At 43.5% G+C, this 25,884-nt stretch overlaps 1 protein-coding gene across 1 annotated transcript in view; it reads right to left on the reverse strand.

Annotated features, from left to right (window-relative positions):
• The window catches only part of LOC115465558 (serine/threonine-protein kinase MRCK alpha-like), an 806,479-nt gene that overhangs the window by 46,379 nt on the left and 734,216 nt on the right, over positions 1–25,884 (reverse strand). The window contains 1 exon segment of the mRNA XM_030196108.1: positions 13,591–13,708. Coding sequence (XP_030051968.1) covers positions 13,591–13,708 — 118 coding nt within the window.

Raw genomic sequence — 25,884 nt, forward strand, 5'->3', positions numbered from 1 at the left:
TAAGCTTCTATCTCCCAGAGTAGATTCACTCTGAATGCTGTTAGTTCAAAGTTTGATTAGGGAGGTGATTTTTGATTTTTCCTTGACTTTGATTAATGATTTTTCGGGACAACGGAGCAGGTTAATGGCAAAGGGTCTTCAAGACAATGGACTTGTTCAATTGCAAAGAGGATGGATGCTGTGCTTAAGGAATCTTAATTATTATTATTATTTATTGCATTTGTACCCCACATTTTCCCACCTTTTTGCGGGTTCAGTGTGGCTTACAGTACGTTATGAAGACTGGAAGTACATTTTGTTACAGCTCAGTTATGGATTACATTATGAAGTGTTATGAGACAAGTTTTGTAACAAGGAATATAATAATGGAAAAAATCATTGAGACATTGGAAGGAAAGAACGGGAAACTAAGTGGGGCGATACATTGGAGGGAACCCGCGGGAAACAGGTATGATTGAGGTAAGTTTGCGGGAGATGAGAAGGTGAGGTAGGGGAAGGGAATTCAGAGTGGCTGTAGTGATGCATCGTTGGACATTAATGGTGGTATATGTTGTTAGTTTGTGTGCATTTGTTAAACTGTTATAATGAAAGTTTGCAAGCAAAGACGGTGGGGAACCACGAAGACGGGTACTCTGCCCACACTTTCTCCTTTAACTACCCATGGTGATACACGTGGGCAGCTGTAATACATATGGGGGAGGTGGGGAGGGAACTACTAGGGAAAGGGAAGGAGGGTAGGCCAAGGAGGGGAAGGTGGGAAAGGGGATGAAGAATATAAGAGGGATGGGGTAACGACTCAGCAGGGATGCGGGAGGGGGCGGAGACAGAGGTGCATAGGGAGAGGACAGTTAGAATGGTGATTATCAACTCATTTAAGATAGGCGAAGTCTGACATAAATCTACTGTTGCTAAATGTGAGAGGGCTGAATATCCCAAGGAAATGACAACTTATGTTTAGGGAGCTACTTCGCCTTAAGGCGGATGTGACTTTGGTACAAGAGACTCACTTACAACCTAGACACGAACATTTATGCCGCCATAAGAAATTCCCTAATATATATTTCGCATCCAGTATAGCTAACACAAAAAACAGAGGAGTACTGATAGCATTCATTGGTGCTAAACCATGGAATATTTTGAAGGTTGTCAGAGATAAGGGGGGGAGACACCTTTTAGTGGTTTTTTCATTAGCAGGACGGGTTAATACAATAGTGAATGTCTATGGACCCAATCTGAACCGGGGGGAATTTATGGACGAAGTGGCTCAACTAATCCTGAGAAATATAGAGGGCTCTCTAATTGTAGGAGGGGATTTTAATATCACTCTGAAATCCTCTCTAGACAACTACTCGCGCGATGTACGGTACGGTCAGAAGGATAGAGGGAGGTTGCAGGAATTTACTACACGCTGGCAGTTAATAGATTTCCGGCATCAAGCAAACCCGTTAGTCCGCAGCTACACTTACTTCTCTACAGTTCATCAGTCTTTCTACAGGATTGATTTTTGGCTGGGGGAGGCATCTATAATGGAGCAGATTGGGTCCCATCAGATATTGCCCGGTACATGGTCAGATGACTAGCCAGTGTTGATGCAATTGGTTCTACCCAAGCCTCAGAGGGGAGGAGATAGATGGCGGATGGATGATGCACTTTTGCTTGATCCGACCAACGTGGCTAGCTTGGAACAACATATTAAAGACTATATCCAGTTCAATGATAATGGGGAGGTCACGCCTATTATATTATGGGAGGGCTTCAAGGAGGTTATGCGAGGCCACTTGATAGCGCTGAAGACACATGTGTGGAAAACGAGGTCAGCTAAAGAAGTTGGTCTCAGGAGACAGCTGGAGCAGGAGGAGGCTAGACTCCATCGGGGTGGGCTTGGGTCTTCTTCTGAGGGTTTAGACTGAATTCGCAAACTTCGTAATCAAATATGCGATCTTGAGTTGGCCTTTCTTATTTGCAGTATTACACAAGATGGGATTTTCGGGGAGATTTATATATTGGCTTCAACTGATTTATAAGACACCTCTGGCCTCAATTTGGGTGAATGGTAAGCTCTCAAAGCCTTTTCGATTACATAGGGGGACGCAGCAAGGGTGCACGTTATCCCCCTTACTTTTCGCTATAGTTATGGAACCACTGGCAGTAAAGATTCGGGCGCATCCTGAGATACGGGGACCGCGGCTGGGGGGTCTAGAAACACGAGCTCTCCTTTTTGCAGATGATATACTACTAATGCTGAGAGATCCCGAGACTTCCTTCCCGAGAGTTCTTGAGGTGCTCCGAGCATATGGGATAGTTTCTGGTTTTAAGATCAATCTCGACAAATCTGAGACGCTGGATATCAATATAACTACCGAGCAAAAAGGGCGCTTGCAACTTGCATCCCCTTTTTGATGGGCATCAAGTTATGTCCGATATTTAGGGGTTAACATACCGAGAAGTATTGAAGAGCTGTTTCAGCTTAATTTTCCAGAACTAGTGCGGCGGCTCTTCACAGAACTACACAGATGGGAGAGATTAACACTGTCTTGGCTTGAGAGGATTAATGCGGTTAAAATGGTTATACTCCCTAGAATTTTGTACCTCTATGGCTCTACCTATTTCAATTCCAGATAGATTTTTCCGGGACCTTCAGAATAAAGTCTTCTCGTTTATCTGGAAGAAAAGGCCTCCGCGGGTGAGGAGGGAGGTAATGTACCAACCAAAGGAACGGGGAGGGATGGGGGTGCCCTTTTTCTGGACATATTTCCAGGCAGCGCACCTCAGAGTGATAGCAACATGGCTTCAAGACACTGGGAAAATATGGACAAGGATAGAACAGGGATGGATGGGACCTTTCCCCGCTAAGAGCGATTCCCTGGTTGGCTAGACAAGACCTGGGAGAGTTAGCTAAAAGAAGCCCACCCTTTATTCAATGGCCCTTGTTCTGCTGGAACAAAATACGGGAAAAGTTCTTCCCAAAGCGCATATATTTTCACCATATGTTTTTACGCTTTGCTCCCCAATTTGGGCCAGGCACACAGGATACTGCTTATCGTACATGGGAGGACATGGGACTTTGCGAATTAGGACAGATGTGGGAGGAGGATAGGACTGTGTCTTTCAAGGAGCTTTGTGAGGAACACGGGTTATCCCCTTTACAGGCCTTCCAATACTACCAGGTGAGGGACTTTATCACATGAAGAGCGCAGAGGGAACTTTGTTTGCCTGAAACTCGGTTGGAGTGCGGATTGATGGGAGGGGGAGGAAGAGGTAGCATCTCAAGACTATATGGGGCTCTGCTTTCTTACAACAATCCTGTGGAACACTATCTAAGTGGGGTGTGGCCTTGGGGGTGACATATACATTTCCACAGTGGAAACTGGCATTGAGATCCCTGCTTAGAGTCTTGGTGTCTAGTGCTATGGTTCAGAGTGGGCACAAAATATTATACTACTACTATTTAGCATTTCTATAGCGCTACAAGGCATACGCAGCGCTGCACAAACATAGAAGAAAGACAGTCCCTGCTCAAAGAGCTTACAATCTAATAGAGTGTTGGTACTATACCCCTCAATGTCTGGCAAAAATGTTCCGGACAGGATCGGCCCAGTGTTGGCGTCAATGTGGCGCAATAGGCTATGTTTCATGTATGGTGGGCCTGTAAACATGCACAGAGCTATTGGGCGAGTAGTGAAATTTTTGAGTGAGGTGACTGGGGTGAACTATCCCATGAAAATGGACCACTGTTTGCTACACTTTTAAGGCAACGGGAGTTCAGAACTTTGTGCATCAATTTGCTGCTCAAGTGTTTGTGGCAAGCAAGTTGGTACTAGCAGCGGTCTGGAAACAACCATCTCTCCCGAATTTGCAAGCAGTCTTGCGCAAGTTGGATTATATTTGCTTAATGTCAAAACTAACAGCCCTACGCACAGGGCGCTTGCTGCAATATCATAAGACTTGGGATCTATACGAACAATGGTCAGCCTCACAGAGCGCCTCTGGATAGTTACCTATGCAGGCTTGTAATTGCAAGCTGAGTCGAAGGAGGTAATAGGGGGGAGAGAGGGTGGGGGAGGGGTAGAGGGATAGGGTATGATACAGAAATACCAATATAATAGGAATGACTCTGTACAGTGCACATGATGTATTAGAAATGTTTTAACTGTTGCTTGGATTATTACTGAAAATAATAAAATATATATATATATATATATATATATATATATATATATATATATATATATATATATATATATATATATATAAAAAGAAAGTTACCGGCCAGTATCCAATATCCCATTTCTAGGGAAACTTATAGAACAAAACAGTCTGTGTTCAACTCAATGATTGGCTAGAAGAGAAACTGGTTAGATCCATGTCAATCTGGATTTAGACCCAGTTATGGAATAGAGTCCTTGTACCCCTACTAGATGATCTTCACGGAAACTGAGACAGGGGATTTGCCTCGGCGTTAGTACTGCTAGATTTCTCAGCAGCTTTTGACACTGTGGATCATGATATCATGCTAGCACGATTGGCAGAAACAGGTACCAACAGAACAGTACTTGCGTGGTTCAGATCCTATCAGATAGGCAACAATCCAAAATGTTTGACAGCACCTCATCGCCACCATGGGCATTGACCTGTGGGGTACCACAAGGATCGACTCTGTCACTCATTCTGTTCAGTATCTACCTTAAGCAACTAGCCAAGCCGATTCGGTGAATGGACAGTTCTACATCTACGTGGATGATGTGCAGCTACTCATACCCATTGAACCTGATTTACCTACAGCCCTGAATAAACTGATCCCCTGTCTAACATCAATTCATGAATGGGCTAAGCACAACAAACTTTGCCTGAACCCAATTAAAACCGAGTTTCTCTGGGTCTCTAACACAAGTGGACACATACCTTACATCAAAATCTCTTCTGGGAAGTACAAATTCTCCCTCAAATCACACATCAGGAACCTCAGAACACAGTGAGATTCAACATTTACTCTGATTCCCCAAATCCAAGCAACCTTCAAGAGCTGCTTCGACTATTTACAACAACCATACTGCCTCTCTCCTTACATTGAGAAGGAAAAATGTTAACCCAGTTGTGCATGCCATGATAACATTACAGACTGGATTACTGTAATGCGCTCTACAATGGTCTGACTACAAAGGGTCTGCACCAGCTCCAATTGATTCAGAATGCTGCAGCAAGACTGATAAAAGGTAGCAAGCGATGTGGCCACATCACACCATTTTTGCAAAAACTTCATTGGCTACCAGTACAATAAAGGGCTAAATTAAAAACTCTGTGTCTGATCTTCAAGGCCCTTAAAGGAAATGGCCCCGAGTACTTGAAGGATGACCTTCTACACACCTCCAAGGACACTAAGGTCCTCCTCAAGGAGTATCCCTAACCACACCCTCTCCAAAAGACATTACACGATGTGATACCCGCAAGCGAGTCTGCTCCGGAGTAGCCCCCATACTCTGGAATGCACTCCCTGAAAGGCACCGCTTGACACAAGACTATCTCTACTTCAGGAAGCAGGTGAAAGCTGAAGTAACTAACTTCTTAGTCTCACACACAAGGAGTGACACAGCCCCACTGGAAATTGCCCGACCAAAAGCATATACTGAACTCACTTAAACAACAAGACTAAAAATTCTGAAGGGGGAGGGCATAGATCTAAAATACAATAAGATTTGAAGTATTTTTGATACAAGGAAATTATACAGAAACAAATCAGTAGGTGAAAAGATTGACCAACATCTATCACCTGGAATCCCAGACTGTTGTCTAATAATCATATTAATAACTGCACTCCTAGCAAACATTGCTCTGGCACTGCTTATTTTAGATTGAAAATAATCTGCCAGCTGGGAAGCAGTAGGGGCATCAATTATAGTTGATTGTGAGAATGGTGTAGTGTTGGTCAGAGTAGCAAATAGATGGAAAAGAGCCTTAACATTGAAGACATCACTACCTATTCACTTAGAATAACAAGGTTTTTGCTAAGCATCTATAGCAACTTTATAATTAGGAATAGATAATCTCCATTTCTTTTTTACCTCAGAATTTGATGTTTTCTGCCAACCTGCTGTCTTGGTCCACGTGCACTTGGCAAGAAATGCTCCTAGATAGAAATGCACAGACATCTTTTTTTCTTTGGTTAAACAGCCAGGTAGGAATTGTTAGCACATATTGAAGGCAATCTTGCTAGTGTTGATTTCTTGGGTAGGAGAAGAGATGTGCAAATTGATTAGGGGCACAAAGTACTGATGCCACTGAGAGCTGATTTACTGCTTTTAAAATTCTGGTAAGGTGGATAGCACAGAACCCCAAGGAGTCCAGATTTTACCAGCATTACAAAATAGCTCCACACACACTAGCATAAGAGAAGAGAGAGACTTGCTTGTAGCCCAAGAGAAAGAAACTTTCTTGTCTGACTAAAATTGAAGAAGACAGAACTGACTGCTAACAAGTAGCTCCACAGGGCAACACAACAGAGACTTGATGCTTCTTGGCAACTGCCGATGCAGGGAGAGCACAGCTGTATCAGTTAACCTCAGAACAAATGCCACTAAAGATAAAACAAAAACGACATACTGTACTTCACTGGTGAGTGACACCACTTCGGACACCACTGAAGCTCAGAGTCTGCTCATGGTACAACTTTTTAACTTAATTATGCGTTTTTAAAAACGTAATTAATATATTTAAAACATCCTGATTTTTCAGTGTCCAGAGAGCAGCTTAATAGCCTGGTCAAGTTACTCCGTATTACTAAAAGACTGGGCCTGTAAGACTCCATCTCAATCTCCCACCAAAGTTTTAGCCCTGTATGCTGTGCACTCTAAGCTGCGGTACAGATTTTTTTCCCCAAAACTTGGCATAGTTGAATAGAAGGGTAATAATATAGATTTTACCACTGCCAAAGGAGGAGGAAGGAGGCACACGAGAAGGAGTGGAAGAGACTCAGTGGGCTCCGAGTAAATCCCAGAAACAGTGTGCAAGCTGGCTCCTCCATACTTGCCTGGTTTTCAGTGCTGAAGAAGAGACATCCTTTCTGGTCTTCAGCTGCACCTCAACCCCAGTAAAACCACTGTCAGGGGATAAGGGTGATAAATAAACAGCCAAAGCTTTCTCCTCACACGCCAGCCCTTTTTCTTCATGGTGAAAGAAAAAAAAAAGGGGGTGGAGACTCAGAGACCTCCAAGTTGCACCCCTGCTCCAGACAAACTTCTTCAAATCCTTAAGGGGCTCAAAACCTTTTAGAAAAGGTGCTCAACGAAACCCAGTTGACAACTAGGCTTGGAGCTGTCTCAGTAAATAGCTGCATAGTTTGCCTGCAATCATCCCCTGGAGACAGAGAAATACTAAGGCTGCACACTGCCCTTAAGGGGTGAATCATACAGAACTACATTGTTTTTCTGTCTCCATTTGCTAGTTGATATAACTCATAGGTTCTGGACTGGTTTGGTATAGATGCTAAGAAAATAGGGAACAACACCAGGGCCTGCAACAGGCAGGGCTTATGGGTTCTGAAGGGAAGTAGATAACCATACATCTCGTTATTATTTCTCTCTCTTCATATATTTTTTTCTTGATAGGTAGTCTGGAACAGAAAGAAATGGACCTAGAGGGGTGGAGTTGGCTTCTAGATCCCAAATGTGTTCTGAAGGATTGTCTGACCAAACTGATTGTCACACTGGAAGTCCTGATTCAAACAGTAGTAAGATGTGAATGTGTGGACTGACGATCATGTCATAGCTCTGCAAATGTTTTCTATGGAGGCTGATCTCAAGTGGGCTACTGATGCAGCCATGGCTCTAACATTGAGCCGTGACCTGATCCTCAAGAATCAGCCCGGCTTGGACAGAAGTTAAGGAAATGCAGTCCACTAACCAGTTTGAAAGAGTGCAATTGCCTATGACAGCCTCCATCCTGTTTGGATCAATTGAACCTGTTATAATTTCTTGAAGAATGCTTCAATGTTTTTTTACTGTAACCCGCACTGAACTAGTTGCAGGATATAAGATTGTAGTAATAATGATAATAAGCTGGGTGGACTGTCTATGGGCTCCAGATAAAGGCCAAGGCTTTCTTGCAAAACAAGGTGTACAATGCACTTTCATTTTTGTGGGCATAAGGTTTTGGGAAAGATGTTGGTAGAACAACTGACTGGTTAAGATGGAACTCCAACACTACCTTAGGAAGGAACTTAGGATGTGTGCACAAGACCACTCAATTATTGAAAAACTTTATATAATACGATCAGCTATTAGGGCCTGTGAACTGAAACTGCCACCAAAAACAGAACCTTCCAGGTCAAATACTTCAGATGATAGCTGCTCAAAAGGAGCTTTCATTAACTGGGTTAATATGACATTGAGATCCCATACTAGAGGGGCTTTGATGGAAGGCTTCAATAGAAGCAAACCCACATGAAGTGAATAACTATGGGCTAAGCAGAAATGGTTTTACCTTCCACACAACGATGGTAAATGCCAATTGCACTAAGGAGAACCCTAATGGAGTTGGTCTTGAAACCTGACTCTGAAAGGTGCATAAGGTATTCAAGCAGTTTTTGTATAGGACAGGAAAAGGGATCTAGGGTCTTGCCCTCTCACCAGATAGCAAACTTCTGCCACTTAAAACCATAAGATCTCCTTGTGGAATCTCTTCTGGAAACCAGAAGCACCTGAGAGTGAAACACTGGCAAGTTCAGGGAATGTACTACTAACCTCTCAATATCTAAGCTATGAGGGCCAGGGAATGGAGAATGGGATGCAATAGGGATTCCCTGTCCTGAGTGATGAGAGTTGGGAAACACTCCAGTCTCAAAGGATCTCCAGTGGTGAGCTCAAATTGTATTAAGTTTCTATTCTTTATTTTGTTTTAGTTCGATTTATGCAGGATAAAGAAGACTAGTCTGCTGTGAGACCATAATCTGGAGCAGAACTGTGGGACTTTCTTGTTGAAATGAGTGGCAAATAGGTCTACTGAGGAGGCACCCCACTCTCGAAAGATATTCTGGGCTACACCCACATCCAGAGACCACTCATGCAGTTGCAGGACCTGACTCAGCCTGTGCCCCAGACAGTTGTCTTTCCCCGCCAGTTAAGTGGCCCTGAGCAACATCCTATGGGATATGGATCATTTCCACATCCCTGCTCATAGTACATTTGCAACCCTATTGTCTGAATTAGCATAATTTGATTTGCCAATCTCTCTCTGAAATCCTTTAGTGTTTCCGACTGCTCATAGCTTCAGGAGGTTTATCTGATGAAGTTTCTCCTGAGCAGACCACAGATCCTGAGTGTACAAATCATCGACATATGATCTTCATCCGAGGTTGAAAGGAGCTGTGACAGATATTATATCCTGCAGATTCCCTCTGAGCTGGCTTCAATAGAAGATATGCTATGGGAGTAGAGACCATGTGCCCTAGCATTCTCAATATCTGCTGATATCTACTGACTCTGTTCTACTTCTGTGAACACTGAAATCAGCATGTCAACCCACTGCCTAAGTCATGACTAGCACAGCTCCTATGAACTCCAATCATTGTGACGGACTGAATTGGGTATTGGGATAATTTATAATGAACCCTATTAGTTCCAGCATGAAAATGGTAACGTGCATTGCATTAATTTATTTGTTCCTTCCTCTGTGTTCCTGACCAGCCAGCCATCTAAGTAGAGAAACAGATGCACTTCAAGCCTGCACAGAGATGCTGCAACAACTGCTAGGAACTTCATGAAAACTCTAGGTGCTGACACATGTAAACGGCAGTACGCGATACTGGAAGAAGTGTTTCCCTACGCTAAATATGAGGTATTTCCTTTAATGTGTTTGTATCTAAATGTGGGTATATGTATCTTTCAAGTCCAGAAGGCATAGCCAATTTGCTTTTTGAATCATGACAGCCAGGGAGCCTAAGGAAACCATCCTGAACTTTTGTCTGGCCAAATATTTATTCAAGGTCCTCATATCTAGGATGAGATGAATTCAACCTCCCCCCACCTTGCTTTTTGTGATCAGGAAGTACTTGGGATAAAATCCCCGTTCTTTTCTCTTGCATTGGCATGTAAGAGGGTAAATAGTTCCTCTGTAAGCGACTCCTGATGCAGAGAGTTTACTTTCCAAATGTAGGCTGTAACCCATCTAGACTATTTTCAGAACCCACCAGTCTGTGGTTATAAGAAGCCACCTTGGATGGAAAAAATTCAGCCTCTCTCCAAGATGGTTATGGAGATTGAAGATATACTCTCTTGGAGATAGTCAAAAGGTCATTCCTTGTTTTGACTGAGTAGCTGGCTGGGACTTTTGGTCCCTCTGCTGTCATGGGTGACACTAAAATACCTCCTAGATAAGAAGGACAAGCTGAGAGTGAACCTGGAGAGATGTGGTGTATAAGTGCTGCTTGATTTTTATTTATCTGGGGCAAAGGAGGGTTAAGTGACTTTTACCCAGAGTCACAAGGAGCTGCAGCAGGAATCGATCCCAGTTCCCCGGGGGACCAAAGCCCGCTGCACTAACCACTAGGCTACTCCTCCACTCCATGATGAGAATGGCAGCCCCCTGCACCTTCACACTTAAAAGGTTATCTGCCAACTTCTAGGATCCCAAGTCCCACTGCAAAGGCCTTGGATATTGTATTGAAAATATCATAGGTTTCTCTAATCATGTATTTTCTGCACTCCCACTCTTTGGTTACTAGCTAATGGAGCTCCTTGGCTTTCTCCCAAAGAAGTGTTCGTAAACTCCACCTTTCTGCGTAAAATGTTCCACAAGTCCATGCTCATTAAGGCCTGATAAAAAGCTACACAGGAGGAAAAAATATCATTCTGAAGTGCTTTCTTCTCAACACTCTAAGGTCCTTACCTCCCTCCCTGGGGATACTGATGAGTGAGTCTTCTCTTGGCTATTTGAGAGCATATTTGGTCACAATGGAATAATAAGGAATGCAGAGCTTCTCAAATCTTGAAGCCTTTTAGATTCTATACATAGAGCTGACCACCTTGTTTACTCCCTGTACAGGGGGGGGGGGGAGGGGGTCTTTCACATCTTCATATGTTCTAAGTGTGAAGGTGCAGGAGGCTGCCAGTCTCATCAAGCAGCACTTAGACACCATATCACTCCAGGTTCACTCTCAGCTTGGCCTTCTTATTTAGGAGGTATTTTAGTGGAGGGCAATGGAGATCTACTACTCTCACAGGTGTTAAGCATCCTCCCTCCCTCACTCCTCCCAGGTAGCTCAGAGACCTCAGTCTCCAACTCAAATGTGATGGACTTGGCCATCTCCCTTACAAAATCAAAGAATAAAGGCTTCTCTGAGGGATATTTTGCTTCTCATATGGTGGGGAGGGGTCTGAGGGAAGACCAAGGGGACCCCACTTCAGAGAAAACATCTGGCTCTTCTCAGACACCTAAGAGCACTTAGAATTCAATCCACAGTACTCCCCTGGGGATGTCTGAATCGCCACTTATCTCAATAATTGACCTTAGAGTCAGGTTTGGGCTTGGGGCATCGAGTCTCCCGGGACCTCTGGTGCATCCAGGAAGCTTGACACTGGTGCAGTGTATATCAACTCCAATGCCCCTCAAGGTCTTGGTTTTCAAGCACTACCTGTAGACAGTATATGGGCTTCAATGATAGGCTGACCTGTCTCCAGCCTTGGCATCAATGCCCTTGATGTCAAAGTCTCTTGCTCAGCAAAGCTGCTCTCCATCTATTCCTAAAGCTTGCCCATAACCAACTCCTCGAGCGCCTTTCATTGATAATGATAGGGATTCAGTCAGTGTGGACATGTCCTTCAGAGACAACCTGGGGTGTATCAGGGGCTGTCTCTCAGCTCCTTGAATACTGGCGCACCCCATCCAATGCCCTGGAAGGTAAGCTGCCATCACATTGAGGATGTTTCAAGTGCACCTTTGATGTCTGTCTCTCAATGCTGTCAGTGCTGTGCTTTAGGGGAATCAATGTCAACGCTTCTTGGCCTCCACCTGAAGCACAGATTAGAACGAATCCTTCCTGCCTGCTCATCGGGAGAGGGGGGTTGGGATCAGAGGATGACAGGATCCAGTAGTCTCTACTGATACTTGATATTGAAGGTTGAGACACCCTCATTGTTGAAGCATCCCCAGTGGCTGATGCGGCTCCCAGAGTTATGGACACCGATGCTCCTGATGTTGATGGACCGAATTTCTCGGCAGCAAAAATCCTCTTGCTCTTCTTCTCATGAGCTTTGATGTCTCTCCTTGACTTCTGCAACAGTGTTTATAAGAGGAGGAATCATGACTGGATTCCAGGCACTGGCAGGCACCAATTATGAGTATTTGTAAAGAGACATGGTCCTAGTGCACTGGGTACACTTCTTGAAAACCACTGGGAGCTTTCTGCTGGGACATTTCGGGAAAAATAGCCTTAGTGAAATCAAATGACTCAATTTTGAAAACAATCACTCGGCTGGCTGCAAAAGGACTAAGAAGGCCAAGTGGGCTGTGGAAGATAAAGTACCAAAAAACCCTATCTAAGGGAAAAATACTGGGGAAAGAGGCCCCAAGCAGCAGTGCCACAACTTATAAAACTCATGTGAGAAAAACTCTTCAGATAGCTGCTCAGAGGAAAAACAAAGACCTACAAGGACCTGAATGACAGGGGTAGACAGGAAAATGCACGCATGTGCAGAGAAATGCTTCCAAAAGCTTTGAGAAAATAGGCTGGGCAGTGTTCCTGCGCAGACTCCATTGGGAAGACGTCACCTAAGAATATAATCATACTGCTTGTCTTTGGAGAAACATAGTAACTGATGGCTGATAAAGACCATAATGTTCTAATCTAGTCTGCCCAGCAAGGTTGTTAGGGTTGTAACTGCTGCTCCCCCACACCTTCTTTAAAAAGTGCAAAAGTCAATGCTTGGTTTCCATTCTCTTTTTATTTAAGGGGATCCTCTGTATATATTCACCCTTTTTGAACATCACCATTTTTCTCTCCACCACCTTCTGCTAAAGTAGGAATTCTCAACCCAGTCCTTGGAGCACTCCAGGACAGTCAGGTTTTCAGGATATCCACAATGAATATGCATGTGATAAATCTACATGCCCTGCCTACACTGTATGCAAATTTATCTCATGAATATTCATTGTGGATATCCTGAAAACCTGACTGGTGGGTCCAGAGGACTCGGTTGAGAATCCCTGTGCTAAAATAATGGTAAGCATGGGGTAGGAATAGGACTCAGATTCTCAGATGTTATTGTACTGCTAGTAGCATCAACAGCTTTCCAAACTGCTTCTGTACTATGGCTCCCTCCTCCTCCACATCATCTATTACTTTTCTTTGAATACAGTGTTTGTCAAGGGTATCAAAATGACAACAGTGAAAACAGACACTGTGTTTATTTCCAGGTGCAGCACATAGGTAAAGGCAGCTCAATCTGGCTTGCCTCAGCCATAAAAAGATCAATAATGATCCATGAAGATTTTTGTAGGGGACCTCGATGACAGTTTGTTTTTGACAATCCACCTCACAAACTTCGTCTCTAACCATGAGATTTAAGTGACATTCTCATCTTCCCTCTTGCTGGTTCTTACCTTAGGCAGGTCTTTTAGGATTTGAATACCATCTCCTGGACCCATGTGTGCTATATGGTTGAAGTTAGTTGGATTAGAAATTAACTTATTTCTCATTTCTGGATCTCGCAGCATCTCCCTGCAAAACAAGGCACACATGTTTTTTCCTAAGAAAGCAAAGCCTTGTTAGGGTGAAATGTATTTTCTTAAAAATCTAACCAGAGTTAAGGGAAAAAAGCCCTATATTTACTGAAAGGAAGACTATAGAGAGACAGAGGATAAGTTTGGATATCCTAATTTTGTGTAAATAGAAACTTTGGTTTGTTTACTTCAATAGATTAAATTTGATTTTGAAACTACAGCACAGGGCTTTATAAGTTGAAGAAAATTTGGGATATGCTTAGCCTGTAGCATTCCAACACTTCTGGAGCTTTAATATATTTTTCTCTGGTTTCTGAACTAGGGAGTTTGTGGGTGAACAAGATTTCTTACCTTATCAGATGGCACAGATTTCATAAAATGTTTAACTGATCCCTTTTGATGAAAATATCCAATTTTCAGAAGAAAATTGAACTTTGCCTCTTCTATCACTAGTCCCAGTAAATATTTAACAATCAGGATTTCCAGACTGAAGAATGGTACATAGGTATATAAGACTGAATACCTTGTATAACTCCATTCCACATGTATGTTATCCTTTAAGTGCTCCTCAAATGGCTGGTGTCTCTTTATACAACTGCTTAGATCCACTTCCTGATTCAAGATACCTAATTGTTCTTATCACATGGACACCATTTGATTTCACTGTGGCTATTTTTCCCAACATGTCCCAGCAGTATCACAGCTGATAAATTTCTCTATATTCCTTCATCTTTGATTTATGCCAAACATTCTGTACTTCTCATTCACACTGTAGTGCTCTGGAGGAGTGTGCAGGTTTCTGATCTATAAGTATTTTCAAAGGGGTGACTGTGGTGAAAGATCAGTGAACACACCTGTGCAATTACAAATCAACTCAAGAGATATTCTAAGCAGGGAAGGATTAGAGCAGGGGCATCCAAGTTTTTGAAATAGTGAGCTGAATGAAATCCATGTGTGTGCAGGCCACATGAATATGTTAACCTGCAATAGCTTGATTTATACTCATCAAAATCTTTGAATCTCTTCTGAAATGATGACTTCAGCTCCACCGAAAACTCTGCATGCTTCAAAATCACGCATGATAATCAGAAGTACTGTAAATCTTTTTTGCTAAAATTCTGAAGAGGGCCACATCCCAAGGTCAGGTGTGCAGCATCTGGCCTACAGGTCACACACTGGATGCCCCTAGATTAGAGAAATTACAAGACAACTGCATATCTGCCATAGACTCTGAGCATGGCCTTAAGTGCCTTTCACTTTGCAGAATTTCTCTATGCCTTTCTTCTCCCAGTTCCTTGTGCTCCATCTTTCCACTGGTCATTTCTCTCAAGGTGATCGAATGTAGATTGCCATTTCATGACAAAGAGTGTTTGGATTCTATTTACTTCTACATTATTGGTATTAATACCAAAAATGTTAAAAGTATTCCGAGCAGTGTAGTTTATTGTATACGTTTCTAATGTGGTAGGAGAAGACAAATGCTTACACAGTTCCATGGATACAATCAAGTTCAATTTATTTTGATATATTGCTAATCACAGTAAAATGTCTAAGCAATTTAAAGAGTCAATATAATTCGTGGGGTTGCACAAACAAAATGGATAAAGATAGAACAAGTCATCAAACAAAGAGAAAAACACAAAAAAGGAAATAACCTATGCCCTTTACTCTAACTTGCTATGAGCTTCTGGAAGAGGCAAATGATTAAATCTTAAATCCTAAAATCTGAAACCTTGGGGAGGAAGTGATGTCAGCTTAGGGAATGGCAGCTTGAGGGAACAGTTCAGAGGGAGCAGTGGTATCCCCAATCAGCGGTGTGCGGCTCTGGGAGGAAAACCAAAGGCCAGAGTGGATGGCTGAATTAGATACTTCTGTATTAAAAAAGTTAGAAAGTTTAAAATCATTCTGAGGTTGCTCAAGGCAGCACAGTGACGGCACAATCAGAGGCCTCAGGTTTGGACTCTGACCTTGACAGCAAAATGGCCCCTAGCAGGTCAGCTGAGATCTTCACCAGGAGAGAGCCAGAGTGGCTGGGAGAGTTAAAATATGACACTGATTCAATCAACATCAAAACAGAAGGGTCAAGCCTCCATGGAGAAATTCCAAAAAACAGGCAACAGTGGAGGAGACTAAATAAACCCTCAAACCAGCTTCTCACCTACCAAGTTCATTTAGTGCTGTCTCCTCCTCCTTGTTTTAACTGCGCAGATGCGGAAAGTTGAGGTGGAAGAGACAAAAATGGTGACTAAGTTCAAAAAGGCATGGATCTCCAAGTAGAAAATGGAAGTTATAAAAAACTTAAACTTAAATGGCTGCATGTGTGTGGATGTGTCAAGTGATGCTTAGATGGAGACTCTGGCTGTGATGAATTAGGAAATTCTAACAGAAACCAGAATAGTAGTATATATTATAGTAAAAGATAAATAAGACAAAAAAAGGAAAACAAAACAAAAAAAGAAAAAAAAGAATTATTATTCTATAATAAAGTTGTGCTCAGTTTTTTTGGTGTACATACAATGACCCAAAGGCTCAAAGTGTAAAACAACACCCTGTTCACATCATTGTAAAAGATGAATTAGGGCCAATATCAGGCAGACTTGTAGGGTCTGTGTCTCGTTTATAGCAATGTGTTTTAGGGGATGGGCTGGAAAGAGCTTAAACAGCAACTTAAGTGGCTGGAACATGAGGACAGTGCTGGATAGACCTTTACAGTCTATGTCCAGCAAATGAGAAGATAAATAGGCTGGAGTGGGCTTCGACTGCAATTCCAGCAGTTGGAACTTAAAGACAAAGCCAGGCAGACATCTGTGGTCTACGTCCCAGAAATGCCAAAGAAAGACCATGTTCATTTTTGATTTAATCATGAATTGCAAATGAGTGTGTCTATTGGGCAGACTGGATAGACCATTCAGGTCTTTATCTGCCGTCAATTACTATGTTACTATGTTATAAGGTGTTGAAAAAGATAGATGTTTATTGTGGTCTTCATAAAATGAATACCTTGTTTGAGGGTTTATTTAGTCTCCTCCACTGTTGCCTGTTTTTTTTTTTGACTGCCTTGATCAAAACAGACATAAAATAGGCTATTGCTGAGTTGCATTGGGATACAGCTCAGCTAGGTAGGAATGGAGGAGATTGAAATACGGGAACAACAACAGGAGGAAAAATGGCAGATCTGCATACACTGATGGAGACTACTACTACTACTATTAAACATTACCTCTGATTTTAAAGGAGCTCAATGGCAAAGTGGATGATTTGTAAAACAGACCCCACTGCAACAATGTTTGGGTCAGAAGAGTCCCAAAGGAAGAGGATTTTTAGAACTACCCAGATGTTGTGCAATCCATTTGCCAAGTGATTCCAGGGCCTGAAGGAGAAAAGGGAACAACGAGAAAGATCAACAATGACAGGGCCTATAGAAGTTTGGGGCCAAAGCACCCCATGGCCCACAAGATATCTCTCGTCTCCATAATTTTGCTGACAAGGAGGCGATAATGAGCAGGAATGGCAACAGGGGACCATCTAATGGTAGAATTGTAAGAGTGAGCTCTATAATGATGTGCAGCTCTTACAATGAAAAGAGGGGAGATGTGTGATGTGCAGTATCAATGGCTCTGCTCTTTCGGTATCTAATTAATGGCCCAAAGTGTGGATAAGAGAGCCAAAACTGCAGAGGAAGCTTAAGCTATTTTGGTGAGCCTGGGGTGTGAGGACCTCCACAAGTAGACTGTTATGAAAGCATCAGCAGAAAAAGAGCACCGGAACTGGTCTAAGTGATGGAGGGTTCGAGTGGGAGGTGACACCTAATTTGCTACCCTTAGAGCTCTGCAAAAGCGCCCCAATTGGGTTCTGAAGTGCCAGGGGATGACATGTAGGTGGTGATTGCCAAGTCAGCTTTGCTTTGGCTGTGGATGTATCTGGCTTTAATAATGGTATATCTGAAAAGATAAAACCTAGACTGGAATAGAAAAAGTAACAGATGGACTGGCGAAGGGGTTGTAAAGGACATAGGGAGGAAGAGGTGGAGAGGATAGATGACATGGGATTACTAAATGTTATTTGCTTATTTGTGTGTTGTTTGCAAAGGTTACTGGAAGGGATGGAATGCAGTGTTACTTGGGGGTGGAAGTGGAAGGGGGGAAATTGGGGATATCCATTAGTCCACAGAGAGAAAGCTGCTTCCTGGGTAAATCATCTGCGCACAGAGTAGCAGTGAGGGGTAGCTGCTGAGATTTAAAGTGGATAGGGGTAGGAGAGAAGGAGGAGAGGAGAGGGAAAGGATGGGATCTTGTGCAGAGTGGATGTGATTATGTGGACTGAAGAACAGAGAATGACTGGGGGTGATTGATGGGATTAAATACAAAAATTCAGTCCTGGAACATCGGGGATCTGAATCTTCCACCGAAGTAAAAAATGGACTCAAGGAATTAAAGAAGCAGGATTAGGATATTAAAATGCTGCAAGAGATCCACCTCCAGGCAAAAGATGAGCATCTACTAAGAGAACGAATACATATACTAGTATTTTGTTAAGCTATTTGGGGGGGGGGAGCAATTTTAATGATGCATGATGTACTTTAGGCAGAGGGTACTTGCGGCGATAAGACTGGGAAGTTTCTAGACACTTCTAGGAGAGGAGTACCTAGTGGTTAGTGCAGCAGTCAGAGCCTGGGGAACTGGGTTTGATTCCCACTGCAGCTCCTTGTGACTCTGGGCAAGTCACTTAACCCTCCATTGCCTCAGGTACAAAATAAGTACCTGTATATAATATATGTAAATTGCTTTGATTGTAACTGCAGAAAGACGGCATATCAAGTTCCATCCCCTTTCCCTTTCAGGGGAGAGAAAGTTCACCTTAGTAGGAGTATAAGCTCTGAATGAGGGACAGGAGGCATTTTGTAAAAAGCTTGCTTTAGAATTGGGGAGCTTTGCTCAAGATGAGATCACAATAGGAGAGCCCTAAAAAAAAATCTGTTGTCCACAATGGACTTGATAGATGTAAGGAGGATACACCCTCTGAGGGAGAAGCATTATATTTTTCATTCTCCAGAGTGCATAATACATACACTCTAGGAGGGAGGAGTGGCCCAGCGGTTAGAGCACCAGTCTTGACATCCAGAGGTGGCCAGTTCAAATCCCACTGATGCTCCTTGTGATCTTGGGCAAGTCACTTAACCTTCCATTGCCTCAGGTACAAAATTAGATTGTGAGCCCTTCAGGGACAAAACAAATACCCAGTATACCTGAATGTAACTCACCTTGAGCTACATAGAGGCATATTTGCCTGAAGCTCACAGACTCTACGAGCTGAAGTAACAGCCATCAAGAAAACGACTTTCTAGGTCAAGTATTTCAGATGGCAGGAATGCAGTGGATCAAAAGGAGCTTTCATCAGCTGGGTGAGAACAATGTTGAGATTCCATGACACTAGTGAATGCCTGACAGGGGGCTTTGACAAAAGCAAACCTCTCATGAAATAAACAACTAGAGGCTGTCCAGAGATGGGCTTACCATCTACACGATGATAGGCACTAATTGCACTAAGATGAACCCTTACAGAGTTGGTCTTGAGACCAGACTGATAGGTGTAGAAGGTATTCAAGCAGGGTCTGAGTAGGTAAAGTAAGGGGATCTAAGGCCTTGCTGTCACACCAGACGGCAAACCTCCCCCATTTTTTAAAAGAGTAACACCTCTTAGTGGAATCTTTCCTGGAAGCCAGCAAGACAACGGAGACTCCCTCTGAGAGACCTAAGGAAGCAAATTCTAGGCTCTCAACATCCAAGCTGTGAGAGCCAGAGACTGGAGGTTGGGATGTAGAAGTGACCTCTCTTTCTGAGTAATGAGGGTCAGAAAACACTCCAATCTCCATGGTTCTTCAGAGGATAACTCCAGAAGAAGAGAGAACCATATCTGCCGCGGACAGTACAGTGCGATCAGAATCATGGTTCCGCAGTCTTGCTTGAGTTTCAACAAAGTTTTTTTCCCACTAGAGGTATTGTAGAATACATGTACAGAAGACCTGTCCCCCAATTGAAAGGAAGGCATCTGACGCTAGTCTGTCGTGGGCCTGAAGCCTGGAACAGAACAGAGAGACCTTGTGGTTGATCTGAGTGGCAAAAAGATCCACTGTGGGGGTGCCCCCATGCTCGGAAGATCTTGCGGGCTATGCCCATATTGAGAGACCACTCGTATGGTTGCATTATCCTGCTCAGCCTCTCAGGTTATTGTTTGCACTCGCCAGATAAATGGCTCGAAGGAACATGCCATGTTGGTGAGCCCAAAGCCACATCCAGACGGCCTCCTGACAGAGGGCGTGATCCGGTGCTACCCTGCTTGTTGGTGTAATACATTGCAACCTGATTGTCTGTCTGGATGAGAACAATTTGGTGAGATAGCGTTTAGAGTGTTCTAGATCACCCGAAGCACTAGGAGGTTGATCTGAAGATTTGTTTCCTGGGTGGACCAAGCACCTTGAGTGTGAAGCCCATCCACATGTGCTCCCCATCCCAGGAGAGATGCATCCATTGTCAGCACATTTTGTGGCTGAGGAATTTGGAATGGAAGTCCCAGAGTCAAATTGGATCAAATTGTCTACCACTGAAGCGAGCGTACAAGCTCTGGGGACACTTGGAGGACATCGACTCCCTGTGGCTTGATACCACTGAGAAGCCAGGGTCCACTGAGCTGATCGCATGTGAAGACGTGTCATGGGTGTAACGTACACTGTGGAAGTCATGTAGCCCAACAATCTCAACATCTGCCGAGCTGTGACCTGCTGAAAGGCATGAACCTTGGATGCCAACGAGACAAGACTGCTCTCATCTCCGGGAGGTGGGCTTGAATCCTCTGTGTGTTGAGCAGGGCTCCTATGAACTCCAATCGCTGGACAATGTGGAGATGGGACTTGGGGTAGTTTAAAACTAACCCTAGTAGCTCGAGCACCATCCTCTCAGGTAGTCTTCACCAGCCAATCATCGAGATACGGGAACACATGGATTCCCAGTCTGCGTAGCGATGCTGCAACTACCGCTAGACACTTGGTGAAGACCCTGGGAGATGACATGAGGCCAAAAGGCAACACGCAATACTGAAAGGAATGTGTTCCCAGCCGAAATCGAAGACACTTCCGGTGGCCTGGAAGTATTGGGATGTGAGTATATGCATCCTTTAAGTCCAAAGAGCATAGCCAATTGTTTTTCTGAATCATTGGGAGAAGGGTGCCCAGGGAAACCATCCTGAACTTTTCTTAGATTAGAAATTTGTTCAGAGCCCTTAGGTTTAGGATGGGACGCATCCCCCTTGTCTTCTGCACAAGGAAGTACCTGGAATAGAATCCCTGCCCTTCTTCCCCTAGTGGAATGGGTTCGACCGAATGGGCCTTTAGAAGGGTGGAGAGTTCCTCTTCAAGTACCTGCCTGTGCTGAGAGAAGAATGAATGAGCTCTCGATGGGCAATTTGGAGGTTTCAGATGGCAACTGAAGGCATAGCCGAGACAGACTATTTGAAGAACCCACCGGTCAGAAGTTACAAGAGGCAACCTTTGGTAAAAAATGTTTTGCCTCCTCCCGACCGGCAAGTCGTCCGGGACAGACACTTTTACTGCGGCTATGTTCTGCTGGAGCCAGTCAAAATCTCATCTCTTGCTTTGCCTGAGGAGCAGCATGGGCCTTAGGCACAGACTGTTGATGTGAACAAGCATGCTGGGGCTGAGCCTGAATAGGCTGGCGAGCCAAAGGAGTGTACCTATGCCTAGAGTAATAGTAGGAACCGCTCCTTGGTTTTCCAAAAATCCTCCTAGCTGAGGAGATGGATGCAGAAGGCACCCAGTGGGAGAGAGAAGAGATGGTATCAGTATGCTTCTTGATTTGGTCAGCGAACTCTTCAACCTTCTCTCCATAAAGGTTATTCCCCCGGCAAGGGAGCATCCACCAACCACTGTTGAACAGTGTTCCAAGTCAGAAAAAAGCAGCCATGAGAGTTTGTGCATTGCTATACTTTGCGCAGAGATCCTGGATGCCAAGTCAAAAGTGTCGTAAGTGCCCCTGGCCAAGAACTTTTGACACACCTTCTGCTGCTTGACCTTCTGGTGAAAAGGCTGGGCGTGCTTTGCAGGGTTCGCATCCACGAAGTCCGACAGCTGTCTTACCGAGTTTCACAAGTAGACACTCGAGAAGAGCTGGGTAGGATGAGCATTGAAGCCTGGTACATCTTCCTCCCAAAAGAATCCAGGGTTCTTTTGAGAGCAGATTCCACCACCATGGAATTGTGAGGCAACTGAGGCCTATCAAAACCAGATGTACCGTGGATCCAATACTGGGTGCCAATCTTCTTGGACATAACAGAGACAGACAGGTGGTACTCCCAGTTCCTTCCTTGAGTACCTCGTGGAGAGGTGCAGTCACAGCCTCCTTAGGAGATGTATAGTCTGGTAGGATGAGCATCTTGGCTTTGGGCTCATCCTCCACTTCCAAGGAAAATGGAATGGCCTCAGCCAATTCCTTAACAAAAGATGGAAATGAAAGGCTCTCTGGCGGAGACCGTTTCCTTTCATGTGGAGGAGAGGGTTCATAGAGAATCTCATAAGACTCATCTGAGGAAAAGTATCTGGGATCCTCCTCTGAATCCCATGAGTGCTGCTCCTCGGTGTCAGACACTTTCTCCTTATCAGACTCCCGCCTCAACTCTGGCGAAGCTTCCTTCACTGACGCCGAGGAGATGCCAGCTTGGGTGGCAGTCGACACCAGGGCCGCAAGTGGCGCTGGTGTCGGAGAATGCCCCGCAGGCTGAGGGCCAGGCGGGGACACAAAGGGAGGTAAGGTAGGCGCAAACACTTTCGATACTGATGCACATTGCTGAATAAGGCCATCCAGCAGCTCATGGAGAAAGGCCCGGATGCGCTTATCGAGGGCCGACACTGGGAAAAGTTGAGGTGCTTGGAGACAGACACATTGGCAACTCCTGTGTAGAGGGGGAGCAATCATCCTGGCGCCGATGCTTCTCGGTTGCCAAATCCTTTGATGCCCCACAGCTCCCTGCACCATGCAAAGAGGGTGACTGATGACGACACTTCTTGGCCTTCGCTCGAAGTGTGTCATCAAGGCTCTTCGGTGTCGATGAGGAGGACGTCGAATCCTCACGTTGCCTCGGGGTCGGGTCTGACGATGTATGGACCCGGGGGGCCTGCACAGCAGGAGGCATCGAGACAGGTGGAGACCCACTTAATGCTTCACTGCTCCCAGTGTCTAAGGGTCTAGAAATAGCCATGCTTACCGACGCTCCCGATACCGGTACAATGCTCGACATCGATGCCGAGGAACCGGACTTGGCTCCAAAAATCCTCTCTCGTCGAGCCTCTCGGGAAACCTGGGCTCTCTTCTTCATGCGAAGACAGAGAACACAGCAGAGCTATGGTCGGGCCCGACACTGCAGACAACAAGAATGGGTGTCCTTTCTCAAGACAGTTCGATTGCACCTGGACAGGGATGGAAAAACTTTGTCGGCTAAATTAAACGACTCGATGGCGCCTGAAAAAGTGGCAAGGCACAGAGAAAAACAAAGGGAGAGATTAAAAAAAAAAAAACGGGAGAGTGAGGAGAGGACAAAAAAACAGAACTTTCTTGACACGTGGAAAAAAGAGACCTGAGGAGACCGCGTTTGTGCAACAGGTGGGAAGGCACTCGCGCTCCACAAAGCTCTCTTTTTAGCTTTGGCAAAATGATGGACCAGGCGACGCAGATAGAAAACATTATAGGATCTCAGTAAGTGAACCTTTCTAAAATGCAGATGACTCTCATAACTACCTCACAATCAATGCACTATTAAATCCACCCACCTAATAAAGAATTCTTGAGTTTTGCCGTTATCAGTTTTTACTGGTATGAAGTTTTCATTTTGCGTACCCTTCCTGTACTTGATTTTCTTATATTGAGCTTTTTTTTTAAACAATAGATTTATACATTCACATGAATGTACATATTTCTGTTTTTATATCATAATCTTGGAAATTTATGTTTTTGTGTGTTCTTATATTTTTCTGAGGACAAGCAGGCTTCTATCTTCTCACAAGTGTTACACAAAAAAAGAAGAAAGGACGAGGACAAAAACCTACATATGTCCATAAAAATGTGAGACCCTTAGGAGTTAAATAACCAGATGCTAGTCTTTTGGCCCACCCACATTCTTTATTAAGTGGATGGATTTAATAGCCCATTGATTGTGAGGTAGTTATGAGAGTCATCTGCATTTTAGAAAGGTTCACTTACTGAGATCCTATAATGTTTTCTATTGCCTATGAGGAATGGTTGGTTTATTGAGCCAATATAACATTCCTTTTTAACTTTATTTTATTTTTGCATTGGATAATGTGTACAACTTTCATAATCAAGTTCAGGTATGTATATGTATATGCTGTATCACCTCATACCTTATGTAATGAGTTTATCTTCTCTGGCAGACTGGATGGACTGTACAGGTCTTTATCTGCAGTCATTTACTATGCTACTATGTTATGCTGACAGAGTTTGCTTGAGGGGTTTGTCCCTGCTTTTTGAGTCTGAAGCTTGCATCTTACTGGTTTGTTTTGGGTCAAAAGGTTATTAGAAAACTAGATCTAGTAGATTAGGGCGTATTTCCTTTTTATAACCAGTATAACTGTGTTGTTTGTTCACTGACCTGTTGAAGTGGTTACAGCTCTATGAGTAATCACTCATTATTGAAGAGGGTCTTCTCAGAGTCCTGGACTCTTGTTTTAGTGATGTACAGGGTTTTTTTTCTTTTAGAAAGAAGCGTGCAGAACTTTCCTGGTTCTAGGGTAATATATGTGTAGTTCTTTAAAATATTTTATTTATTTATTTGCAGCATTTGTATCCCACATTTTCCCACCTATTTGCAGGCGCAATGTGGCTTACATTATGCCGTAATGGCAATCGCCATTCCGGAGTGAGAAATACAGAGTATTGTAACATTAAGAATAGAAAATATAGGATAAGTTATAAGAAGTATTTCTACAGTTCACTTCAGCCATTAAGGATTAGAGTAGATGTAAAAAACATTCAGCAGTATTCATGTAAGGAAGTAAACCAATAAAAAGAGTTCAATGTTAACTTGAATTGGTAAGGTTTTGATATATGGTCATTATGAGGGATCTTTTAGGTACGTTTCTTTGAACAACTTAGTCTTTAGAAGTTTACAGAAGTCTGTCAAAACGTTCATAGTTTTTATGGCAGTTGGTAGGGCATTCCACAGTTGCGTGCTAATGTAGGAGAAGCTAGAAGCATGAATTGATTTATATTTGAGTCCTTTGCAACTGGGGTAATGGAGGTTCAAGAGAGTGTGTGATGATCTTTTTGTGTTCCTTGCTGGTAAGTCTATGAGGTCTGACATGTATAATGGGGCCTCTCCATGAATAATTTTGTGAACCAGGGTGCAGGTTTTGAATACAATTCGATCTTTTAATGGGAACCAATGTAGCTTTTCTTTGAGGGGTTTTGCGCTTTCGTATTTCGCTTTTCCAAATACGAGTCTGGCTGCTGTATTTTGGGCAGTTTGAAGTTTCTTAATGATTTGTGCTGTGCATCCGGTGTAGATGGAATTGCAGTAGTCTAAGTGGCTCAGCACCAATGATTGCACCAGGTTACGGAATATCTCTCTTGGGAAGAAAGGTTTAACTCTTTTGAATTTCCACATTGCATGGAACATTTTCTTTGGTTTGTCTAATTGAATATTTGTATTTTCTTTGCATTTGTTTCCATTCATTAAGTGTGTGTTCATCTTTCATTTTTTGTTCCATGCTCGTTCGAGTCTCCTTACTTGAGTTTTTAGTTTTTTCAGATCCTCGTTAAACCATGGTATTGAGCTAAGTCTTCGTGAGGTTCTTGTTTGTAATGGTGCGATTGTGTCTAGTATGCTCATGCATCTGTTGTCCCATTTTAGGAGGTATTGTTTGGATTCTGTTTGTACTGTCCATTCGTTTGTATAGAACTGTTGCCAGAATAGAACAGGGTCAATTTGGCCTCTTGTAGTATATGTTGTACGTTCTTGTTTTTGATGTGAGTCTTTTTTCCGCCATTGTAGGGATAAATTTAGTTTGTAGTGGTCTGACCATGGTATTTCTGTCCATTTGGTATCTGTTAATATAAGGGGTTTGATCTGAGGAGAATTTGTGTGTCATTA

This window comes from Microcaecilia unicolor, chromosome 3 (assembly GCF_901765095.1).
Source record: "Microcaecilia unicolor chromosome 3, aMicUni1.1, whole genome shotgun sequence".
NCBI lineage: Eukaryota > Metazoa > Chordata > Amphibia > Gymnophiona > Siphonopidae > Microcaecilia > Microcaecilia unicolor.